Consider the following 20,597-nt stretch of genomic DNA (forward strand, 5'->3'; position numbering starts at 1 on the left):
GGAGGGAAGGGAAAGGGAGGGAAGGGAAGGGAAGGGAAGGGAAGGGAAGGGAAGGGAAGGGAACCGAAGGGAAGGGAACCGAAGGGAAGGGAACCGAAGGGAAGGGAACCGAAGGGAAGGGAACCGAAGGGAAGGGAAAAGGGTCTCTAGCTGGTTTTCTGGTCAGAAACTTCTGTTTGTCTCTCATGGTCCAGAATACAGTACATATGTTCTGACTATAGGATAAATAATTGTATTGAGAATGGAGCCTAGAAGATATAGTCCCTTGGCTAAGTGCATTTGTATATATATAAAACTTCATAATTTATCACAAACACAGAAGGGAAGGCAGGAGACCCCTACTGTATAATTCGATGTATCTACCAATGAGCAGACACTTCTACCTTGGGAACATCTGAAGCAGGAGAGCATCTTACTCAGTTACCAAGGAGACACCACCAAGAAATAAGATGACTGTATCCTAGCAGGAAAGAGTGTGCTTGCTTAGAAGGTACCTCTATTGCTTCCCCAGTGTGCCCCAGCGTAGGAGGAACGCTCAGACTCCCGTAACAGCACCTCTGACACACTCAGTTTCCAAAGGTCTTCTTAGCAACGTGTGTGGCTGTGCTTTCCAGGGGCAGCTCTAAGCTGAAGGCCCAGAACCCTTTCTCCAAGCAGCATTATGAACATGGAGACTTCCAGGCATACCCACTGCAGAACTGCACAGGCAATGTAGTGCAAGTCATATTCATTCGCCAGCATCTAAGGTGGAATTGCCTGGGTTTCAATAGATCAGTCTTTTGCTCTAACGAGGTGTCGGGAAGGGCCCGGGTAGAAGGAGAAAGAAAATGCATCACTGACCAACTCATGCTGGTTGGTTGTTTTGTTACCTGGCAAACACCCTTCCAACTCTCTTCAACTTGGGCAGCTTGGTTTATCCATGTAGTTCACAGCCTTTGCACTGGCTATTAGTGGGACAGTGGACCCTATCCTGAAGCATTTAGTAAGAAAAGACAAAGGCACTCGAATGGCAGGAACTAAGTCACCTTGGGAACACATGCTGGCATGTGGACTCTGCCTTCTAGTCTTGATCAGTGAGATGAGGAAGGAGGGGTGTCACCATTTAAACTGTGTTCCTTCAATGCCGGTAAATCTCTAAGTCTCAAGTGCTTTGCTTGAGGCCTAACTTGAAAACAGTCCTTGAAGATGGACTTAGAATGGACTCCTTAGGGTGCCTCCAAATCAGTCTCGCCGTGTCCTTATTTAAAAAAAAAAAAAAAAGGAGAAATATGGATGTAGATAGGGATATACCAGGAGAAAAGCTATGCAAGGGTAGAGCCAAGGAAAGCCAGAGACTGCAGGCAAGCTACCAGGAGCAACGTTTTATATGATGTCCCTACTGTTATTAATGGGTTCCACAGCTGCTGTGATGGCTAGGAAGATATGCAAGAGATTTTCTGTCTCCACCCTCAGAGGCAACTGCCCAAGTGACTCCATGAGGCTAGATGTCTACCTGTTAGAATGGAAGACAATAGATTTCTGTTGCTTAAGTCACCTGATTTGCCACTGTTACAGAACCTAGGGGTTCTGTGGGTGGAGTGGAAGAGCATCTTCACCCTTCTCTCTGGGTCCAGCACAAAGTTCCCTTTTCTCTCAAGCGACCACATCTTTACATGCATCTCCCTTCTCATCTCTGTCTCATCCTCAAGATACTTCTTGGACTACATCATTTTTGGCCACCATCACTCATAGGCATAGGGCAGTGTCATATAGGGGTCAAGGGTGGTGTCCAAGAAAAGCCACTGATTGTTAGGCCAATAGTAAGGGAACTTTCTACCCCGATAGTGATCTTCCTCTTCTACAATCAAGATGACGAAAAGCCAGATGCTAAGTGTTACCTGTGTTTCACAGCCTATACCCATGCTATCACACAGATACATAGATACCAACAGCCCATGTCGAAGCAGACTACATGGATGCACAAAGAATTAAATACAAATGATTACGCATCAGCCATACAGTAACGGTTCACTTGATTCCAGAAACTCAACTACACTCATGCACTCTAGGCAGCAATGACTCCTGAAGAGAGAGCAGTTGATCTGATCTGATCTGATCTGGTTTTCTAGATAAGAGAAAGAAGCAGGATGGAGGGCACAGAGACTGCTGCTCTCTCGCTCTCTCTCTCTCTCTCTCTCTCTCTCTCTCTCTCTCTCTCTCTCACACACACATACACACACAGAGAGAGAGAGAGAGAGAGAGAGAGAGAGAGAGAGAGAGAGAGAGAGAGAGAGCTAGAGCGCACGCACGTGGAGAGCAATTTGATGAAGTTCAGTTTCTCCTTCTGTAACTTAACTCACTAGTTAGGCTTGACAGCAAGCACCACTGCACACTGAAACAGCTCACTGGACTCCTCCCTATATTTTATAGTTTAAGCATTTTTATTTTTTATGTATTTTGCCTGTATGTATGCCCATCTATGCACCATGCACATGCTCAGTTCCTACAAAGAGTAGAAGGCATGGCAGCCTTTAGAACTGGAGTTATAGACAGTTGGGAACTGTCATGGGAGCTGGAAATTTAACCAAGCTCCTCTTGAAAAGCAGCCTCATGGGACCCTCCTCCATCTCAGGTTTCCAGCTTGTCCCAGAGATTACACCCCCCTACCCCCAATTTCTGTTCTCTCTCCCAACCCTCTCTCATTCCTTTTATCCCCAAACCTGATTCCCATCTGTTCGCCTCCTCACCCCCCTCCTGCCCAGATCCCTCCCCTCCATCTACCTCCGATGTCTATTTTATTTCCTCTCTGAGTGAGACTCAAGCATCATACCTTGGGCCCTCCTTGTTACTTAATTTGGGCCTTTAGATTGTAGCATGGTTGTCCTGTACTTTATAGCTAAAGTATACTTTAAAATGAGTATATACCATGTGTGTCTTTCTGGGTCTGAGTTACCTCAACTCAGGATGATATTTTCGAGTTCCATCCATTTGCCTGCAAGTTTCTTGATGTCTTTGTTTTTAATAGCTGAGTAAATGTACGTTTCCTTTATCCATTCTTCAGTTGAGAGACTTCTAGGTTGTTTCCAGTTTCTGGCTATTATGAATAAAGCTGCTATGAACATAGTTGAGTGTCTTTGTGGAATGGTGGAGAATCTTTTGGGTATATGCCCAGAAGTGGTATAGCTGGCTGTTGAGATAGAAATATTCCCAATTTTATGTGAAACCAACAAATTGATTTCCAAAGTGGTTGTACAAGTTTGCACTCTTGCCGGCAATGGAGAAGTATTCCCCTTGTTCCACATCCTCTAAAACATGTGATGTCACCTGAGTTTTTGATCTTAGACATTCTGATGAGTTTAAGGTGGACTCTCACAGTTGTTTTGATTTGATTTTCCCTAGCTGAGACTCCTAGCAGCTGTGAATATGGAGACTGGAAGTGGCTACCTCCTGTAGCCAGGCAGGATATACAGTGGAAGGAGGGGGACCACAACCCACCCACAAAACCTTCAACTCAAAATTTGTCCTGCCTATAGGATGTGCAGAGATAAAGATGGGGCATTGGTTGGGTGAATGATCAACTAATGACTGGCCCAACTTGAGACCCATCCCATAGGAGAGAGCCAACCCCTGACACTATTAATGGTACCCTGCTATGATTGCAGGCAGGAGCCTGGCATAGCTGTCTTCTGAGAGGCTTCTCCAGTAGCTGATGGAAGCAGATGCAGACACCCACAGCTAAACATTAGGCAGACTTTGGGGAGTCTCATGGAAGAATGGGATATAGGATTGAGGAAGCTGGAGGGGTCAAGGACACCATATAACTAACCTGGGCCCATGGAGACTCACAAAGACTGAACCACCAACCAAAGAGCACGCAGGGGCTGGAGCGAGGCCCCCTACACATTTGTAGCAGATTTGCAACCTGGTCTTCATGTGGGTTCCCCTAACAACTAGAACAGAGAATGTCCTTGACTTGTCTGCCTTTGGATCTCCTGTGGGAAAGAATGCAGTTAGTCCTGTTGAGACTTGATGTGCTAGGGAGGGTTGGTACCCATGGGGGCCTTTTTTTCTCTGAGGAGAAGGGGAGAGGTTAATGGGGGAGGACCTTGTGAGGGTGAGACTGGAGGGAGGGGGGGCTGAGATCAGGATGTAAAGTGAATGAATGAATGAATGAATGAATGAATACCACCTCATTTCCTAAATTTAGGACTATTAACATTAGAAGAACCCAAAGGCAACATTCCTTAAAGCACCAAATCACAGTAGTAAAAACACCTCTGCTTTAATTAATTTTTATTAACTTATTATTTATATGTATAAGCTTGTCTAGATATATGTCTATGTACCATGTGCATGCCTGGTGCCCACAGAGGCTAAATGCTACAGTTGTGCAGAGAGAAGCCAGTGAGCCTTCCCCCCAGTCCCACAGGTCTGTTTTTAAAACTTTCTTTATCCCCAAATGGTCAGGGAATTCTAAGTGCATTTCTGTCTGCCTTTATTTTCTAGGTTCTCTATACTAATCATCTGTAGGAGTGACAAAAAATTATTTAAATTAATATTTTCTATAAAGAACAATTAACATCCATTAAAATAGAACCCAAGCACTATTTCCACTCAAAAGACAGGCCACAGTAACTGTTACATACACATCCACTCACTCTCCAAAATGGTTCCTAGAAATGCTTCCAGGTTGGAATTACTTTCCTCTTTGAAAGGATCAGAAGAGTTCAAAGAGGTCAAGACATACAAACTCTTCTGAAATTAGCTATTTCAACGAACTAGCCAGGTGCTGGTTCCTCAGCCATCGATGCTGTGCCTGCTCATCAGCCTCCCATCAGATGAGGCGGGGGGGGGGGGGGGGAGAGGCAGTAACAGGGAGACAGCAGAAGGACCAGGTGGCTGGGTTTTTAAACCCCTGTCACATACTGTTCGTTGGAGGATTAAAGGGCTTCTTGGTGATGGGAAAACAGCTAGCTCTTTTATGATAGGCTTTTGCTTCCTTTGGCTGCTGGTGGGTTGGGGAGCCAAAGAGTAATTCCTTTGCCTCCAAGGCCAAGTTTTACCAGCCCCCACTGAACCACTTGAAATATACGGCTGTGTCCTCCCGTGTGCAGGCCAGTGGGCAAGGTCACACATCCCGACAGTGATTTCTACAGCCGCCACAAATGTGTAAGAGTATCTGAGCCCAGTCCATCATCATTCACACCACACAGGGATGTGCAAGCATCAGGTACCGTTAGAGGTAACATGTGGAACCTTTGGGGTTTCAGGATGATGCCCATACAGTACCTCAATAATATGTTTATGGGGTGACAGCTAAAAGCAAGTCCCTGCTTCAGCAAGAATGTACAGTCCACCAAAGCACTGCCTCCCTGGACATTTTTTCCTCTAGAACGCCCCTCCCCCTTTAAAGAATGCCACAGAGTGTTAGCCTGCATTTCCAAGGCTCTTGTTGCCAGTATCTGGCCCTATTGTCTTTGGTTGACCCCCGAAGAGGGTCCCTAACATTAATGCACCCCAAGAGAACAATTCTTTGTGCCAGGCTCATGTTGAGTATGGAAGCCTTCAATTACCTGGCATTTCTTTTAATCAGTGGTCCTGCTCTGGCGATCCTTTTCCAAAGCCATCTGCCTTGGCAGACATCAATGCAAGGACTCTGAAAATCCCGCTTTTTCACTGTGGCCCTCAATGGGGAGCAATGCACTTCAAAGTGTGTTAAGCTCCTATGGTTCCGGTGCCCAGAATAGCTTGCTCAGATTCTTCATTGTTCGAGCTTTCGGGAGACCTGGCCATGCAGGAGATGAAAGGATACTTCTGAAAGACCCTTGTGAAAGAAAATGTTTGTTCACTCAGAGTGTGCCCATAAACGTGATCTTACGTTCCACAGCTGGAAGCCCGAGAAGATGAAAATGTGGGGGACCTAACAGATGTGGTGAGAACCTGGTCAGATAAATGGGAGGTTGGGGACACTGCCATCCTAAATTGGATAATGCTGAGGTACCCTCCCTTCTGGTGAATATTCGACTCATTCTCACACATTTTTCTACACTTCAGAATGGTAGTAAAGAGAAATGCTTTGACTCTTTTTGTTTTGTTCACCACTGAATACAACTGCAACTATATTTAAAATATCTTTATTTTCTATCTCTTTGACACATTCACTTTTGAAGTCTTCTATTCATCCATTTCAATAGCCCTATCTCTTCTTGGCAATAGTATATTGGCCTTTAACAAATGGAATACTGAGATGGGAGCTCTCTCCTGCTATTTTTTTTTTCACTGCAAGAAGTTCTTTTAGTCATTAGAATTTGAATGCTAGCAGAAATGACAGGAGAAAACAGAAGAGAGTGACATTTAAACATTCACACGGATAAAGATATTGTGACGATTAAGAGTGAGAGATCAAATTTAAAGTGTCATTTTAAAACTTGGTCCTTTGACACGGCTTAACCTAAATGCTAAATGCAGCTGGAGACACATGTCACCAGCTCACAATAGGTTGCCCAAATCATGGAGGCAGCTAGTCTGCCTTAAGGCAGAGAGAATAAGGGTCACCAACTACTGACCCAGTGGCTTCATCCAAATAAATGGAGCAGTCTGGACTCATTTCTTAGTGGCCAGAAGACCTGCCAGCAGGCAAGACAAGCATTCAGATGACAATTATAGCTGATTTACAGTTTCTCCATTGAGCCAAGAGACAGGGGAGGTACCTGCTCTTGAAAGAACTGATCTCTCTGGGGGAAATGCCATTGAACTCCAGCCTCAACACAGCTGTTTAAAATGTAGGCAATATGGAAGTCAACACTGTTTCGTCAATAGTTTTGACCTCCTGTGTACAGGAGGCTTAGCATTTTCTTGTAGTGGACTAAGATAAAATAAAATAGAATGGTGGCATTTCGTTTCGAAGCAGTTTAAGATGATGCCAAACACATGAGTGCAACAGTTAACAAAGGAAGCATTTTATAACAATTGGATTTGATTAAAACCAAGTTAAGTGAAGTCATGGTTGCAGGCAACCATTGCAAATCCTAAACCCGTAACTAATGCATGCAAACTTTGTCTCTTAGCTTTGTTTTGCTTTATTTTATTTCATTTCATTTCACTTTATTTCATTTGCTTTTGAAAGTACAATGTCACATGGACTATTTCCATGCAACTAGATGTAGGTTAAGAATGCTTACAAACAGAGAAGGAAGACGGCTCAGCGATTAAGAGCACTAGCCCCTCCTACAGATCCCTAGGGTTCCGTTGCCAGCACCCACAGCACTTACAGCAGTCTGTATCTTCATTTCTAATAGATTCATCTCCTTATTCTGTCCTCTGAAGACATGGCACACATATGGTACACAGGCACACATGCAAGCAAAACACCCCTGTGCATAAATAAAAAAGTTAAGAAATGCCTATGAATAAAGTAGTTCTGATTGCGCTCTAGTTCAGAAAGATTCCCCTGGCCTTAGGCTATCGTTTTGAACACAACACCTAAAAGGCTTTGGAGGGACAGTTTCTGAAGAAGTATAGCAAAATTCGAGGCTTTTGGGCTCAGGCTTGGGAGTGTAGCCTTTGTGGCTTAGTGCTCCAGGTGCTGGTCATAAAACAGATAGCGACATTCCTTCCTCCACCCACCCGCTTCCTGGGTTCAAAGAGTGTTCATTCAAAGAATGGCACCCTGACCATTACTGGAACCTGCAATGCAAATGTGCTATCTTTAGGTGCTCTTAGATTGTTAGGGGCTCTTAGAAACTGTCTTGAGAGATAACCTGACACTTGTGACTTTATACTTCCTTGTGACTCTTAACTGGTATTTTTGGTATTTTCCAATAATGCCCTCCCCACCTCCTTGAGTTGTGGTTTCTTCCTTTAAATACCCCCTTACTCAGCTACTCGGGGCGCCATGGTCCTCTACCCCTGCATGGTGTATGGCCATGGGCCCGAGAGCGCTCTTGAATAAAAATCCTCTTGCAATTTGCAGCAAGATCGTTTCTTGTGGGTGATTTTGGGGTGTCACCTCTCCTGAGTCAGAATGTGGGGGAGTCCTCACGTTGTGGGTCTTTCATTTCCACTTCTGGTCAGCCAGCACCAACTCCATTTGCTTAGTATCTGTATGCTAAACTCTAAGGCTGTAAAATAGAACTTTTGCTGATTTTTCTGAATCAACACATGTAGGGCTGGAGATGGAGCTCAATTGGTAGAGTGCACACAAAGTCTGTGCATGATGATGAGGGCCATGGGGACCTGATGCCTGTAACAACAGCCCTCAAGTGATGGAGGAGCAGGCAAGGGATCAAAAGTTCAAGGCCATGCTCAGTTACACAACAGCGAGTCCAAGGTCAGTCTGGACTCTATGAGACCATGCCAGAAGAAGAGTCAGGGGCAGGAAGATGGTTCAGTAGAGAAATGTGCTTGCTGTTGAAGCCTGGCAGCCTCAGGCCAATTTGAGAACATACTAAAGGTAGACACAGAGAAGAGACTCTGATACACTCTGATTTTTACACACACACACACACACACACACACACACACACACACACACACACACACACAAGCATTCTTAGTGAAGTCAAATAAAATAGATTGATCAATGTGCCTGATTCTTTCTACTCATTGCTACGGCTTAAGATCACTAATAGTGTTTCTAATTCTCATGAGCATTCGTTTTATTACTCAGGGGTGTACATCTTTCCAAACAATCATTTTGTATGCAGCAATCATTAAGTGACGTGTCACCCCTTGCACCACTGCAACTGAAAGAAAATAAAACTTGAGACCTGTGATTCATGTAATGTATGTCAAATAGCCCAAAGAGTTCTTTGTGAGCTTTGAAACCTGGGGCTGAGAACATAGTAGAACAGGCCAGGACATGCCCGGGCAGGCCTGTCGTTACATGTCCTGACTGGCCTGGTGCCTCCCTATCTCCCGCCCTTCTGACAGTCTGTTGATGTTTAAATGGACCAATCATGTGAAACCGTGCCAATTCCTCCCCCAGCCCCACCCCTTCTCTATAAAAGCCCCTAGCTTCCAAGCCTCGGGGTTGAAACCACTGTCTCCTGTGTGAGATACGTTTCAAACCGGAGCTCCACCATTATGGCTCCACCATGTGGTCAACACCTCTGTCTCCTGCGGGAGATATGTGTCGGCCTGGAGCTCCGTCATTAAACTACCTCATGCTTTTACATCAAGATGGTCTTCTGTTCGTGATTCTTGGGTGCACGCTGAACGGGAATTGAGTGGGGGGGTTTCCCCACTAGGTTCTTTCACAACAAGTACAGTTTTGTGCCTTTAGAAATTAAGTATGCTTGGTATTGCAAACTTTATATGCCCCAGTACAGGGGAATGCCAGGGCCAAGAAGCAGGAGTGGGTGGGGTAGGGGAGCAGGGCAGAGGGAGGGTATAGGGAACTTTCGGGATAGCATTTGAAATGTATATAAAGAGAATATCTAATAAAAAATAAATTAAAAAAAAAAGAGAAATTAATTACACCTCAGCTACAGCAATGCCCGTGGCCGCGCTTTCAGCTATGCCAAGGCCAGGTCACAGGTGACTTTTCAGGTTTATTCATTTAAAAAGGATGTTCCCTGCCCTAGTTTAAAGGTTCCTATCTCTTAGTGACTGGGTACCCCTGGGACAAACTGAAGACTTCAATGCTTAACCTGTCAGGAAGGAAACCCATCTTCATTGTAGTTCATCTTAGACTGTGTCCTTCACGGTTGCTTTGAAACTAAGATTTCCAATTTCTGAGATTCTGTCTACATCCTAAACAGGATTTTACTTTAAGATAATAATGTAGAATTTCTGTACACATGTAATTACATCTGACATCCACTCTAATTATCTCTTTTTTATATTTCCCACTATCATCTCTGTCAGTTAGGACGCTGATTGTTACCTGAGAGTGGAGGAGAATGGTTTATATGGAACATGGAAAGTCTTTAATTTAGCACTGTTTGCATCATTTGCCAGTCTTTGCATATTTCATAGCTGACTCTTGGCTTTTGAGAGGCTCATCTTGCTTTCCTGTCTTATAAATACCATTTTCGTGATGCTGGTTATGTTTTCACTACTACTCAGCAGAAAATCTTATTCATTTTGGCCCATCTGTCCTTTAAATCTCAATTGCCACACATCACTGAAAGCGTTCTTGCTCTTTAGCAAAAACAAACTGAAACAAACAACAAAACAAAACAACAAAACTGTTCTGAAAACAACACTCTGCCTATTTCAACCATGACATCCAGTTACGTTAGAAAAAGGAAGCCCCATGTTAGCTCAGTGCTAACTAATGGAGAATAAAATGGTAGGGATAAGTACAGAGAAAACAAACTGCCATCGGGATGGTTCCAAAGAAGTCCTGGAAGGGAAGAAATAATCTTATTGCCTTCTTTAGAATAAATGGCTTCTGTTTATCAAAGATCATAGAGAAGGTTTCAACTTTTACCACCCCCATGGGCCTGCTCTGAATAACCTAACATCTCCCTCTTTTCTAAATTACCATCCGTATTACATAAGTGTATATGCAGAAGTTGCCTTCCCAACCCATTTCTTAAAATGAAACTAACATTAAAATGAACGCAGACTTGGATTATATCTATGATAAAACCCGATGCTTACCTTATCATTATTTTAATAATGACTATGCCAAACCTAATGATATTTTCTACTTAATCAACTAAACATAGCTAGAACCTACCTGGACATGTCCCTCTCCTTTTATAGAAACAATACAGAGATCATCCTTATTTGCATATACATCACTGTGTGATCTAATATTTTCATTAGTTTAATAACAGCAGATTTTTTTGTTTGCTTGAAATTTTCCCCCTTAGACTTGGTTTCCCTCTGTAGTTCTGGAGGGCCTGGAACTCTGTGTAGATGAGGCTGCCATCAGACTCATAGAGATTCATCTGCCTCTGCCTCTGCCTCTGCTCCCCAAATACTGGGATTAAAAGGTGTATGCCACCATACTTAGAAATAACAGGCAACTTTATTGTCTAACTCTAGTATTTAAAATGTTTTTAAGATTTTAAAAATATTTTTATGGGCGTGTGTATATATACACACATACGTGGGTACCCAAAGATGTCAGAGGAGGGCATCTGTCTTTTGAAGCTGCAGTTACAGGCATCTGGGTGTTGAGACCTGAATATAGCCTTCAGCTTGAAGCAGCAAATGCTCTTAACTACTGAGTCATTTCTTATGCTCCTCAAATTCTTTTTAAAAACAAAAATTATTTATTACCCTAACACGGTGTCAACAAAACTTTTCAAAAAGCAATTAAGAATGTCAGTGAATGCATTAAGCCAATATCATGGAACTACAAAAGTCAAGAACTGTCTTAAGTAATGCAAATATTTAGACAATTTCCCCCAAAACTTCTAGTATGAGAGTTTACAAAATCCATGAAATGTTCCATGTGAAGCTTTAAAAAACCGAAATGATAAAATATTCTAAGAGAACTGTTTTTTTAGGCACTTTAGAGGTCACTCAGCCTCTTCATCGAGTCTACAATCTGCAGGTAGGCGAAGTACAGGGGTCTTTGTGGTTTGTATGAAATTCCAATCATTTATAAATTATTGCAGGCACTAAAAGCTTCAAACACATAACTTTTAATGTAATGATCTAATTCTCTGATGGATTAAAATGTCCTATCTCCTTATTTTTTGCAGCTTGGAGGGATTGAGAGGGTATCATGAAAAAAACAAAATCACATTTAAAGAATCAGAAAGGATGGAAGAAATAATTCCAATTACTAGCATCAACCCACTACACTGAGAATTTTTTTTTGATGCTATCCACTGTGTTTTATTGCCTTTCAGATTTAGAACATTTGTGAACTGGGCACGAGGACACACACCTTTAATCCTAGCACTCTTGGATCTCTGTGAGTTCAAAGCCAGACTGCTCTACATAGTGAGTTCTAGGCTAGTCAGAGCTACAGTGTGAGAACCTGTCTCAAAAAAATAAGTAAGTAGGCAAATAAATAAATAAAAAGAAAGAAAAGAAAGAAAAAAATCAAACATTTATGATACAGTTTCTTCCCAATTTTAAATTGTAACTTAATCTGAATAGAAAGTTCAAAACCACTGTGATACATATCAATATGAAGGTAGTTAAAGATAACTTACCATATATTACCAGTCCCTTGAGAGCCACAGAACACAGTGGTTTCAGTACAGACAAAGAGGAATCAGAAAATGCAGACCAGAGGTAGGTCCAAACACACATGTCATCCCTCCTTGTGACACATGAAACATGTCAGCTGCATGAAAAGTCAGCTGGAACTTAGGTCATGGGACATGAGCAAGAAAACAGGATCCTACCTCGTCACATGCAACATTGAAAACCAGAGGAAGATTGGAACTTTTTTAATACGATAAAAATATTTAAGATAATTTCTTATGATCTTGAGGTAAGCACACCACGCTGAGCACAACAGAAATCTCAGAAGTCAAAATGGGAAAAGAGATATTTGATTACATAATTACCAATTTTCATTTGACAAAAGACATTATACACAGGGGGGGAAATCACAGAGATATTTTCACACATATAACAAACATTAACACCTTTAAGAACTGAGCTCCTAGAATCTGAAGATGGAAAGATGGGCTATGGAGATGAAACGAAAAGAAACTCAAACAGACATCAGATACACGAATGCAGACTCAGTATTAGTGGCAGACGAGAAAATGAAAAATCGATCATGAGAGACAGGGAGGCTGGCAAGAACTCATGGGGTGGGGGCATCCAGGGTTGGAGAGAAGGCGGGAAATGGGAGGTGGCTTGCTAGTCCTTTGAGTAATCTAGCAATATCTATTAAAATTAAAAAACACACATACCGTTTGACCAAGCAATTCCACTTCTGGGAATCTACCCTATAGGGAAAAAAGGACCAGTACGTAAGTGTGTTAAGTACATAGATGTTCATTGAAGCATTGTTGCTGTGCACTAGGGCTGGCAAAGGCAGTACTGAATATAAAATGAATGTCTATCAATAGAGAAATGAAACTGCCAAATGTCTATCATGCTTAACATTATATACTATTCAAATGGATGGGATAGCATTGTCTTGATCAAGTTGGAAACTTGATAAGGTGAGAAACATGGACAGGAGAGTAAATGTCTAGCATTCTTGCTGAGGCGGACTACAGCGTATGTGAACACTCTCTCCTGGGTTTAAAGTGAGGAACAGAAGCACACAGTGCAACCTGACATGTGTCGCATGAGTGATAAATGGAGACAGGGTTTGGGTCTGGATTCGGGGGGAGGGGAGGCTCATTGGTTAGGATGAGCACAGTTATGACACAGCAGCCTACATTAGTAGAAGTATTCCAGGGCATCTGTGTTTGGTAAACTCAGTGAACCAATGATTCCTTGTCATGCTCATCTCACTTGTATTAATCCTTGGTGGTTTGCCAATGTCTACCTTTTCCCCTGTCTCTTCTATGTACATTCCATAGTTCCACTCTACTCCATTTCCAGGAACTCCTAGCCCATTTCTAAACCACTGCTTTATGGGAAACAATTCCAAGTCACACAACACTGTGACAATTCTTCCGGGTTTTTGCTTTGAAGGTCCTGACCCCCTGGCTATAGTTGGTGTGAAACCTGGGCTTTCCAGTCACCTGAGCCAGTCAGCTTTCTTTGTCATTGAAACACTTTGGGCTAGGGTTTCTACTAGTTGCAATCAAAAGCTGACCAATCTATAAAATCCTCAACGGATTCTACCATGTTCATGCAGAATTGTTTTCTGAAAGGAACTAACTCAAATGTCCCAAATTTCTATCATTTATTCAAAGTACCCTCATATTCAGTTTCCTTTGTTTGGTAACATTTGGGAAATTTTTCTGGAAACAAAACATCCTTAATGGAGATCCTCCAACTAACACTTGGTTGCCCAGGGTAAGTTCCTAGGGACGATTCAATGCAACTCTCCTAGAGGCATTGAGTTATGAAATCTCAGAGCAGCCATCATCTCTCACTACCATTACACTGTGGCTTCTGTCTGTCCATCCTTCTCTGCACCCCGTTTTCCAACATGTTGGCCATGAGTATTAGGGATGGTGGTCTTCATGTACAATGTAGGACATTCAACTTTATTCTTGGCTCTTCTTTACTAGAAAAGAAAATCCCTGGCCACCTCCAATGATTAGGACAACCAAAGATATCTTTAGACATCGTCAAATGTCTCCAGTGTATTCTGCAGCACAACCTTTCTGGGCATCTTCCTAGGCTAGTGATCTCTGTTTGTCCAATTTTCCTCTTTCACCATCTCTTATCATGGAGGCTGAACTTTCTTGCTGTCCTTCTTTCTGGAAAAAGAATGGCTACTTCCTTCTGGTTGTACATTCTAATCATTGCTTGATCTGTTCCAAGTACTGCCCTCCCAGGTATTCCCCTTGGATTTCTCTGACAGTGATTTTTCTGACAAAGTATGTGCTCATGTCTATCACTGACTCCCTAGCTGAGGCCCTAGGATCCTGGGTCACTGGTTTCATTCATGCCATGTGAAGGGCGTTACATCCCCACTTCTCCATGATAACATGTCATCTCTTATCCATATCTAGGACTAGACTTACTTATCTTAGACAGACCCATCCCAGCTCCTCAAATTTACCTATGTAGCTTCCATGAAATTTCAGGAAGAAAAACAAAACAAAACTCATGGGTTTTCTTTTAGAAGTAGACACACTGCCTCTAAAGTTTAAGAACCCCAAGCAGCTAAGAACAATTTGGAAATGCATAAAGTTAAAAAATCAGCAGCAATATCAACAAGATTCACTATCAAGCCATGATCAAGGCAACGTGATACTGACATAAGGACAAACAGATCAATGAAACAAAGAAGAAACCATGTCAACAGACACTCACATGAAGGGACAATGGAGCTTTCCGAAAAACACACAATGTCAATGGACAAAGAATAGTCTATTCAACAAATGGCACCAGAAGTTCTGGATGTTTATATGGAAAAATAGGAGCTTTCATTCACATCTCATTCAATGTGTAAAAATCAACTCAAAATTACGCACAGATCTAAACATATAAAAGTTCTGGAAAACAGAGAGGGAGGCTTTTATTATCTTGGATTATGAAGACTTCTTAGACTCAACACCAAAGCATTGAAAAACAAATTAACAGGCCATCAGAACTCAAAATATGTACTCTTCTAAATATAAAGAGAATAAAAACCTACAGGCTGGGAGACTACATTTATAGAGATCCTACATGTCGTACCCAAAATGGTTGCAACTTTGGATGTTTCAGATTGTTGAGTATTTTAGGTTTGGGGTTCCTGGATTAGGATGTAGCAGACTTATGTAAAGGCCAAAAATTATCAGCTTCCCAAGTATCATCAGGAAGTGAATGGATAATCAGACAGTGACATTGCCATGCAACGGAATATTACCTAGCAATATAAAGAATTAGTAGTAACATATGCAACATCTGTTAGAACGTGGTTGTACTACAAAATAGTCATATTAAGTGAAAAGAGTCAGACCAAAAAGGGGTGGGTGGTGAAGGAGGGATGTTACTTAGAGTATCATTTCACTTAACATTTTTACAGTGAACCTACTCTCTAGGGGTGGGAAGCATCTACAGTTGCCTGGCTGAGTCACACTGGTGGTCGGAGTAATAAGGGCAGAAGGAACCTCACAGGGAGGCCCACACTCCTGCTGCTGCTGCTGCTGCTGCTGCTGCACCTGGTTGCACTTGCATGCTTCATTTCTGTACTTTTTTTTTTTTTTTTTTTTTTTTTTTTTTTTTTTGGTTTTTCGAGACAGGGTTTCCCTGTGTAGCCCTGGCTGTCCTGGAACTCACTCTGTAGACCAAGCTGGCCTCGAACTCAGAAATCCGCCTGCCTCTGCCTCTCAAGTGCTGGGATTAAAGGCATGCGCCACCACTGCCCGGCTCATTTCTGTACTTTTAATTTTGCAGTAGATCTAGAGTCTCATGCATGTAAGGCAAAGCACACTACCACTGAGCATCCACACAACCCCAAATGTGGACTAGAAACTATGAGCACTTTCTTGTATTTGAACTAGGTCTCAATAAAAGTGCCTTCATAGTGCAAGTATGTAAAAGCAACTTTTATTTTCCTATAGTAATTGTTGCCTCTGAGGCTTACTGCCTCCATCTGGGCCTAGTCCTGGAAGCTTCTAGCCTCAGTACAATCTAATCTACACCTAGTTGGTTTTCAGCATCTGAGACTTACTGCTGAATAAGCTCATCTTTTTCCAGTTCTTTCTGAACTCTTGCTGCTGGCGGGTTCAACTCAGCTGTGTGGCTCAAAACTCCTCTCCAAGCTGACTTATTCAAATTGGATTCTCTTGACTGAATTGCTCTGCTTGGCTGCATACTGACTTTGGCAATATGTTCTAATCTTCTCTGTCTTCACCTATGTCTAGCTTGTTCTCTCTCTCTCTGCAACCTGTCTCTGTTCAACTGCCCCAGTAAAATGCCTCCTTTTTCCTTTCTTCCTCTGCCCTGCTACCTCTTGTGTTGCCTCTTTCCTCTCTCTTCTTGTGAGAGTTGGACATATTCTATTCTGTCAAATCTTTCTCTGATTCATCACTTTGTCTGCCACTCAATTAGACATCACTTTCAAATATGGGTGCTTCCATCTATAATCTAACTTTACCTTCAATGCTTGAGATTGAAGGTGTGGACTAAGGGTATGTCTGTATTCTATCCAGAGTAGCCACAAATTGCTGGATTAACATTTCTCTACAGAGTAAACCTGTAGATCAGATGGTAGATCACTATGGGGTAGTAGACCACATAGGAGTGACCCTACTGGGTAACCATGTTTTTGAGACAGCTGAAGTTGGCTCACACTGCATGGGATTCCAGAAAAAGAAGCAATTGAAGAGATGTGCTGTTTTAAAATTCTGTTAATAGCTCCAGAGCAACAGAGCTCTCAGTTCTTTGGTACATGACATAATGCAGCATAGATGCCCTGTATTGGTAGATGTGGTGGGCGCTAGTATGTAGACTGACTTGGCAGAGCCTCTGGAAGTGCTGAGCAAAGATATTTGCAATGATTCTCATCTTAAAATATGCAAAGATGAGCTAGGTATAGTGACATACACCTTTAATCCCAGCACATGGGAGGCAGAGGCAGGCAAATCTCTTAGTGTAAGGCCAGCCTGATCTACAGAGTGAGTTCCAAGACATTGAGGGCTGTTACACAGAGAAACACTGTCTTGAAAAGGAAAGTGGAAGGAATGGGGAAGGGGGAGAGATTTGTAAAGGTGGGACTAGGAGGAGAGAGGAGAGGAAGGGGGGGCGTTGGAATGTGGGATATAAAGTGAATAAATAAAGAAATTTTCGAGGATAACCAGTGCCATTTCTATTCTATGTTCCTTACAATGTATAATGTAACTACCTGGAGCAAAATACACAAGGAACAGAAGGAAAGATGGAAACTAAACAGACCTGATGTCAAAATAAGAAGCCTGAATTCTCAAGGATAATAATTAAGTTGTGTGTTTTACCCAAAGTTTATGTCCGTGATTCCACCAGAATCAACTACATTAACATACAAATAATTCCTCAGAATGCCAGCACTGTTCCCCTAAGACATGAAACCTGCGTAGCAGTCTATTAATTCATCCCAGCGTGTGATGTCAAGTGCAGTTTTCAAACACCCTTCAGCTCTTCCAAGTGCTCTGTAGCCCACCAGAATTGGTTTTAACATTTAAACTAATTTACCCTAGACACAGAAAGGAGGGGGAAAAAAAAAAACCTTTTGCTTATTCTTTCACATGGCTGGCTCTTGATTTGTTACGATCCTAAAGACTGCTTTGTACCCTGAACTACAAACTCCTTGGTGAACACACTCATGTGACACTGTAAATAAATATGAGCACGTGTAGCTTCAGCAAGGAGGCCAAGGGGAACAGAAACACCCGCAACTCTCATTCTCCCATCCCCCCCCCACTCCCCCTCCTGTCATCCTGTGCCCACCCAGAGGTAGGTGACCATCCCCTGAAAATACACAGTGTCGCTTATTCACAGTGGCCACACTTCTGGAAGTTGCANAGTGCCTGCCGAGTGCTTTAAAAAAGTGCCCTCTTACGTTGCTTAAAAAATAAATCTCAGGGGTTGCAGAGATGGCTCAGCAGGTAAGAGCACTGACTGCTCTTCTGAAGGTCCTGAGTTCAAATCCGAGCAACCACATGGTGGCTCACAACCATTCATAATGAGATCTGATGCCCTCTTCTGGTGTGTCTGAAGACAGCCACAATGTACTTACATATAACAATAAATAAATCTTTAAAAAAATAAAAATAATAAATAAATAAATCTCAATGCTAACCCCTGCCTCTACGCTGACTTGTCTCATCAAAAATGTATCCACCACTACTACACTAAAGGCTGCTACCATGGAAATCCATGTGTAAAGGAGCTGGGACTCAGCACTGGGTGTCTCAGCAAAGCTAATGCGATGGCTCTCTCTAACACACTGAAGGTTAGTAATCGGTTCTCCTTATGCAATATGGGTACAAAGGACATCCTACATTTTTTTTCCTTCTTCTTTTCTTGGGCAGGGTTTTACACAGCCCTGGCTGTCCTTGAACTCAGCAGAGGATGACAGCGGACATCCTATCCTCTTGTCTCCACCTTCCTAAGGGCTGAGGTTGTATGGTGCTGGAGACTGGACAGAGACAATGCTGTCAGCCAACTGAGCAATTCCCAGAGTTTAACAGTTTAACATAACAGATTTGGTTTGGTGTGCATTTCTCTCTCTCTCTCTCTCTCTCTCTCTCTCTCTCTCTGTGTGTGTGTGTGTGTGTGTGTGTGTGTGTGTGTGCACGTGTACATGTGTTTTAAAAAAGCAAGAACATTTCCATAAAAGTAACTACGAGATACTCAAATACTATATTACTATATTACAGGCATTTCAAAAATCATTTCCCTAAATTCTATACACACATCTAAATTTATTACTAGAATTTCCAACCTAGGGACTGGAGGCATACCAGCTCAGCTGGTAAAGAGCTTGCTCTGTAAGCATAGAAACTTGAGTTCATGTCACCAGCACTCACATACAAGCCTAAAGTAGTATTGGGCACCTGTAATCCCAGCACTGGTTAGTGGATCCGAGGGCCTTGCTGACTAGCCAGCCCAGAGATCTCTATGTGTTCCATCTTCAATAAGAGAATCTTGTCTCAAAAAATAAGGAAAAGTCTGAGAGAAAAAAGCTTTTCATTTATCTCTGGTCTATATATACATGTTCTCTCTGTCTCTCTCTGTCTCTGTCTCTCTGTCTCTGTCTCTGTCTCTGTCTCTCTCTCTCTCTCTCTCTCTCACACACACACACACACACACACACACAGCCAGTATCCCATGTATAAAAATGCATGCACTCACATATACACATAAACATAAAGACTTTTCATTCTAAGATATTAAAAAATACTTCCTATGTGAGATGCTACCTATTTATATCTATATGCAATCACATTTATATGGTAAGTCAAACCTTTTCTTCTCACTTATGTTATGCCTATCTGTGCAGAATTTCCTAATGATAGAAAATGTTCTCTGGGAAAATGTTGTGGGATGGGAATCCAGGCCTGGAGGGCCTCTAGGAAGGCGTGTGGAGTAATAAGGGCTCCATGGGCATGCTTACATTCTAATGTGTAAGTACAGGAATGGCCTCAGTTTTACCCAGAAGAAGTCACTTTGCATAACAGTAGGTTAAAAGACAAAGTATGTATAGACTTATGAAAAAAAAATCCCAGCCAAATCTCAGAGGAGACTGCACAAAAGAAGAGAAAGAAACCCCAAAAGTACTTGATTTTCCCTGGCCATCACAGAGAATAAGGAACAAGGATTTGAAGCCTCCTCAAGAGACACTCACAGACATGAGGGAAGCCTGCTTCTCCCTGGCTCCTGCCTGTGCATCTAAGGGCCTAATTTGCTTCTACACAATGGGGTAGAGGAGAACAATAGTGAATTCACAGGACTGCTCACATGTCTAGTGAGATGATGACTATATACAGGAGCTGCCAGTTACCACAGCTGGGCACTAGATCCCCGACTGGGGCAGCTAGCGCTGACCTCGCTATCAGTCTGGGGTACGCTTTGTTCCTGGTGGATGCTGGATGCTTTCCCACAGCTGCGGGAGGAAGTGGAAACTTTTAAGAACTTGTCTGACACTCCAGAATATTCCAAATGGGTGCTGTGCTGTGAAGCTTACCATTGCTTGGTCCACAATGTGGAGTTCGATGTCAAGCTTTATACGTACAGAACAACTATCTATGGTCTGGCTAAGACTCAAGCTTGCTGGCCTCAAGATCAAAAGATCACACCCCAGACCTTGGTAGTTGGGGGACCCCAAATTCTGCTCATGTTTCAGAATCAATTTTACTGGTTGAGCCCAACAGGCCCCTAACCTTCTACATTGTTAGTTCATCACTGATCAAAAGAAGCAAGTTTAAATAAAGTTTCTCTCAGAGATTTCCCCAGCTTTGAATCCTATGACTCAATGTTTCCATTTTTCTCAACACTTATCTGTCTCAAACCACAGTTCCAAGAAGTGACCTTAAAATGTCCTGCGGAGAAACTGATTATTCCGGGAAAGGAGCCACTAAGCACTGGGGCTCCCACAT

At 42.5% G+C, this 20,597-nt stretch overlaps 1 protein-coding gene across 7 annotated transcripts in view; it reads right to left on the reverse strand.

Annotated features, from left to right (window-relative positions):
• Positions 1-20,597, reverse strand: part of Mast4 (microtubule associated serine/threonine kinase family member 4) — a 593,644-nt gene that overhangs the window by 258,215 nt on the left and 314,832 nt on the right. For 5 of the 7 annotated variants that reach the window (XM_029468311.1, XM_029468310.1, XM_029468316.1 and 2 more), the window contains one exon: positions 12,816-12,851. The exons of the other annotated variants lie outside the window; for them this stretch is intronic. In XM_029468311.1, coding sequence (XP_029324171.1) covers positions 12,816-12,851 — 36 coding nt within the window. The remainder of the gene's footprint in view (positions 1-12,815; positions 12,852-20,597) is intronic. 7 annotated transcript variants of the gene reach the window in all.

This window comes from Mus caroli, chromosome 13 (assembly GCF_900094665.2).
Source record: "Mus caroli chromosome 13, CAROLI_EIJ_v1.1, whole genome shotgun sequence".
Taxonomy (NCBI): Eukaryota; Metazoa; Chordata; class Mammalia; order Rodentia; family Muridae; genus Mus; species Mus caroli.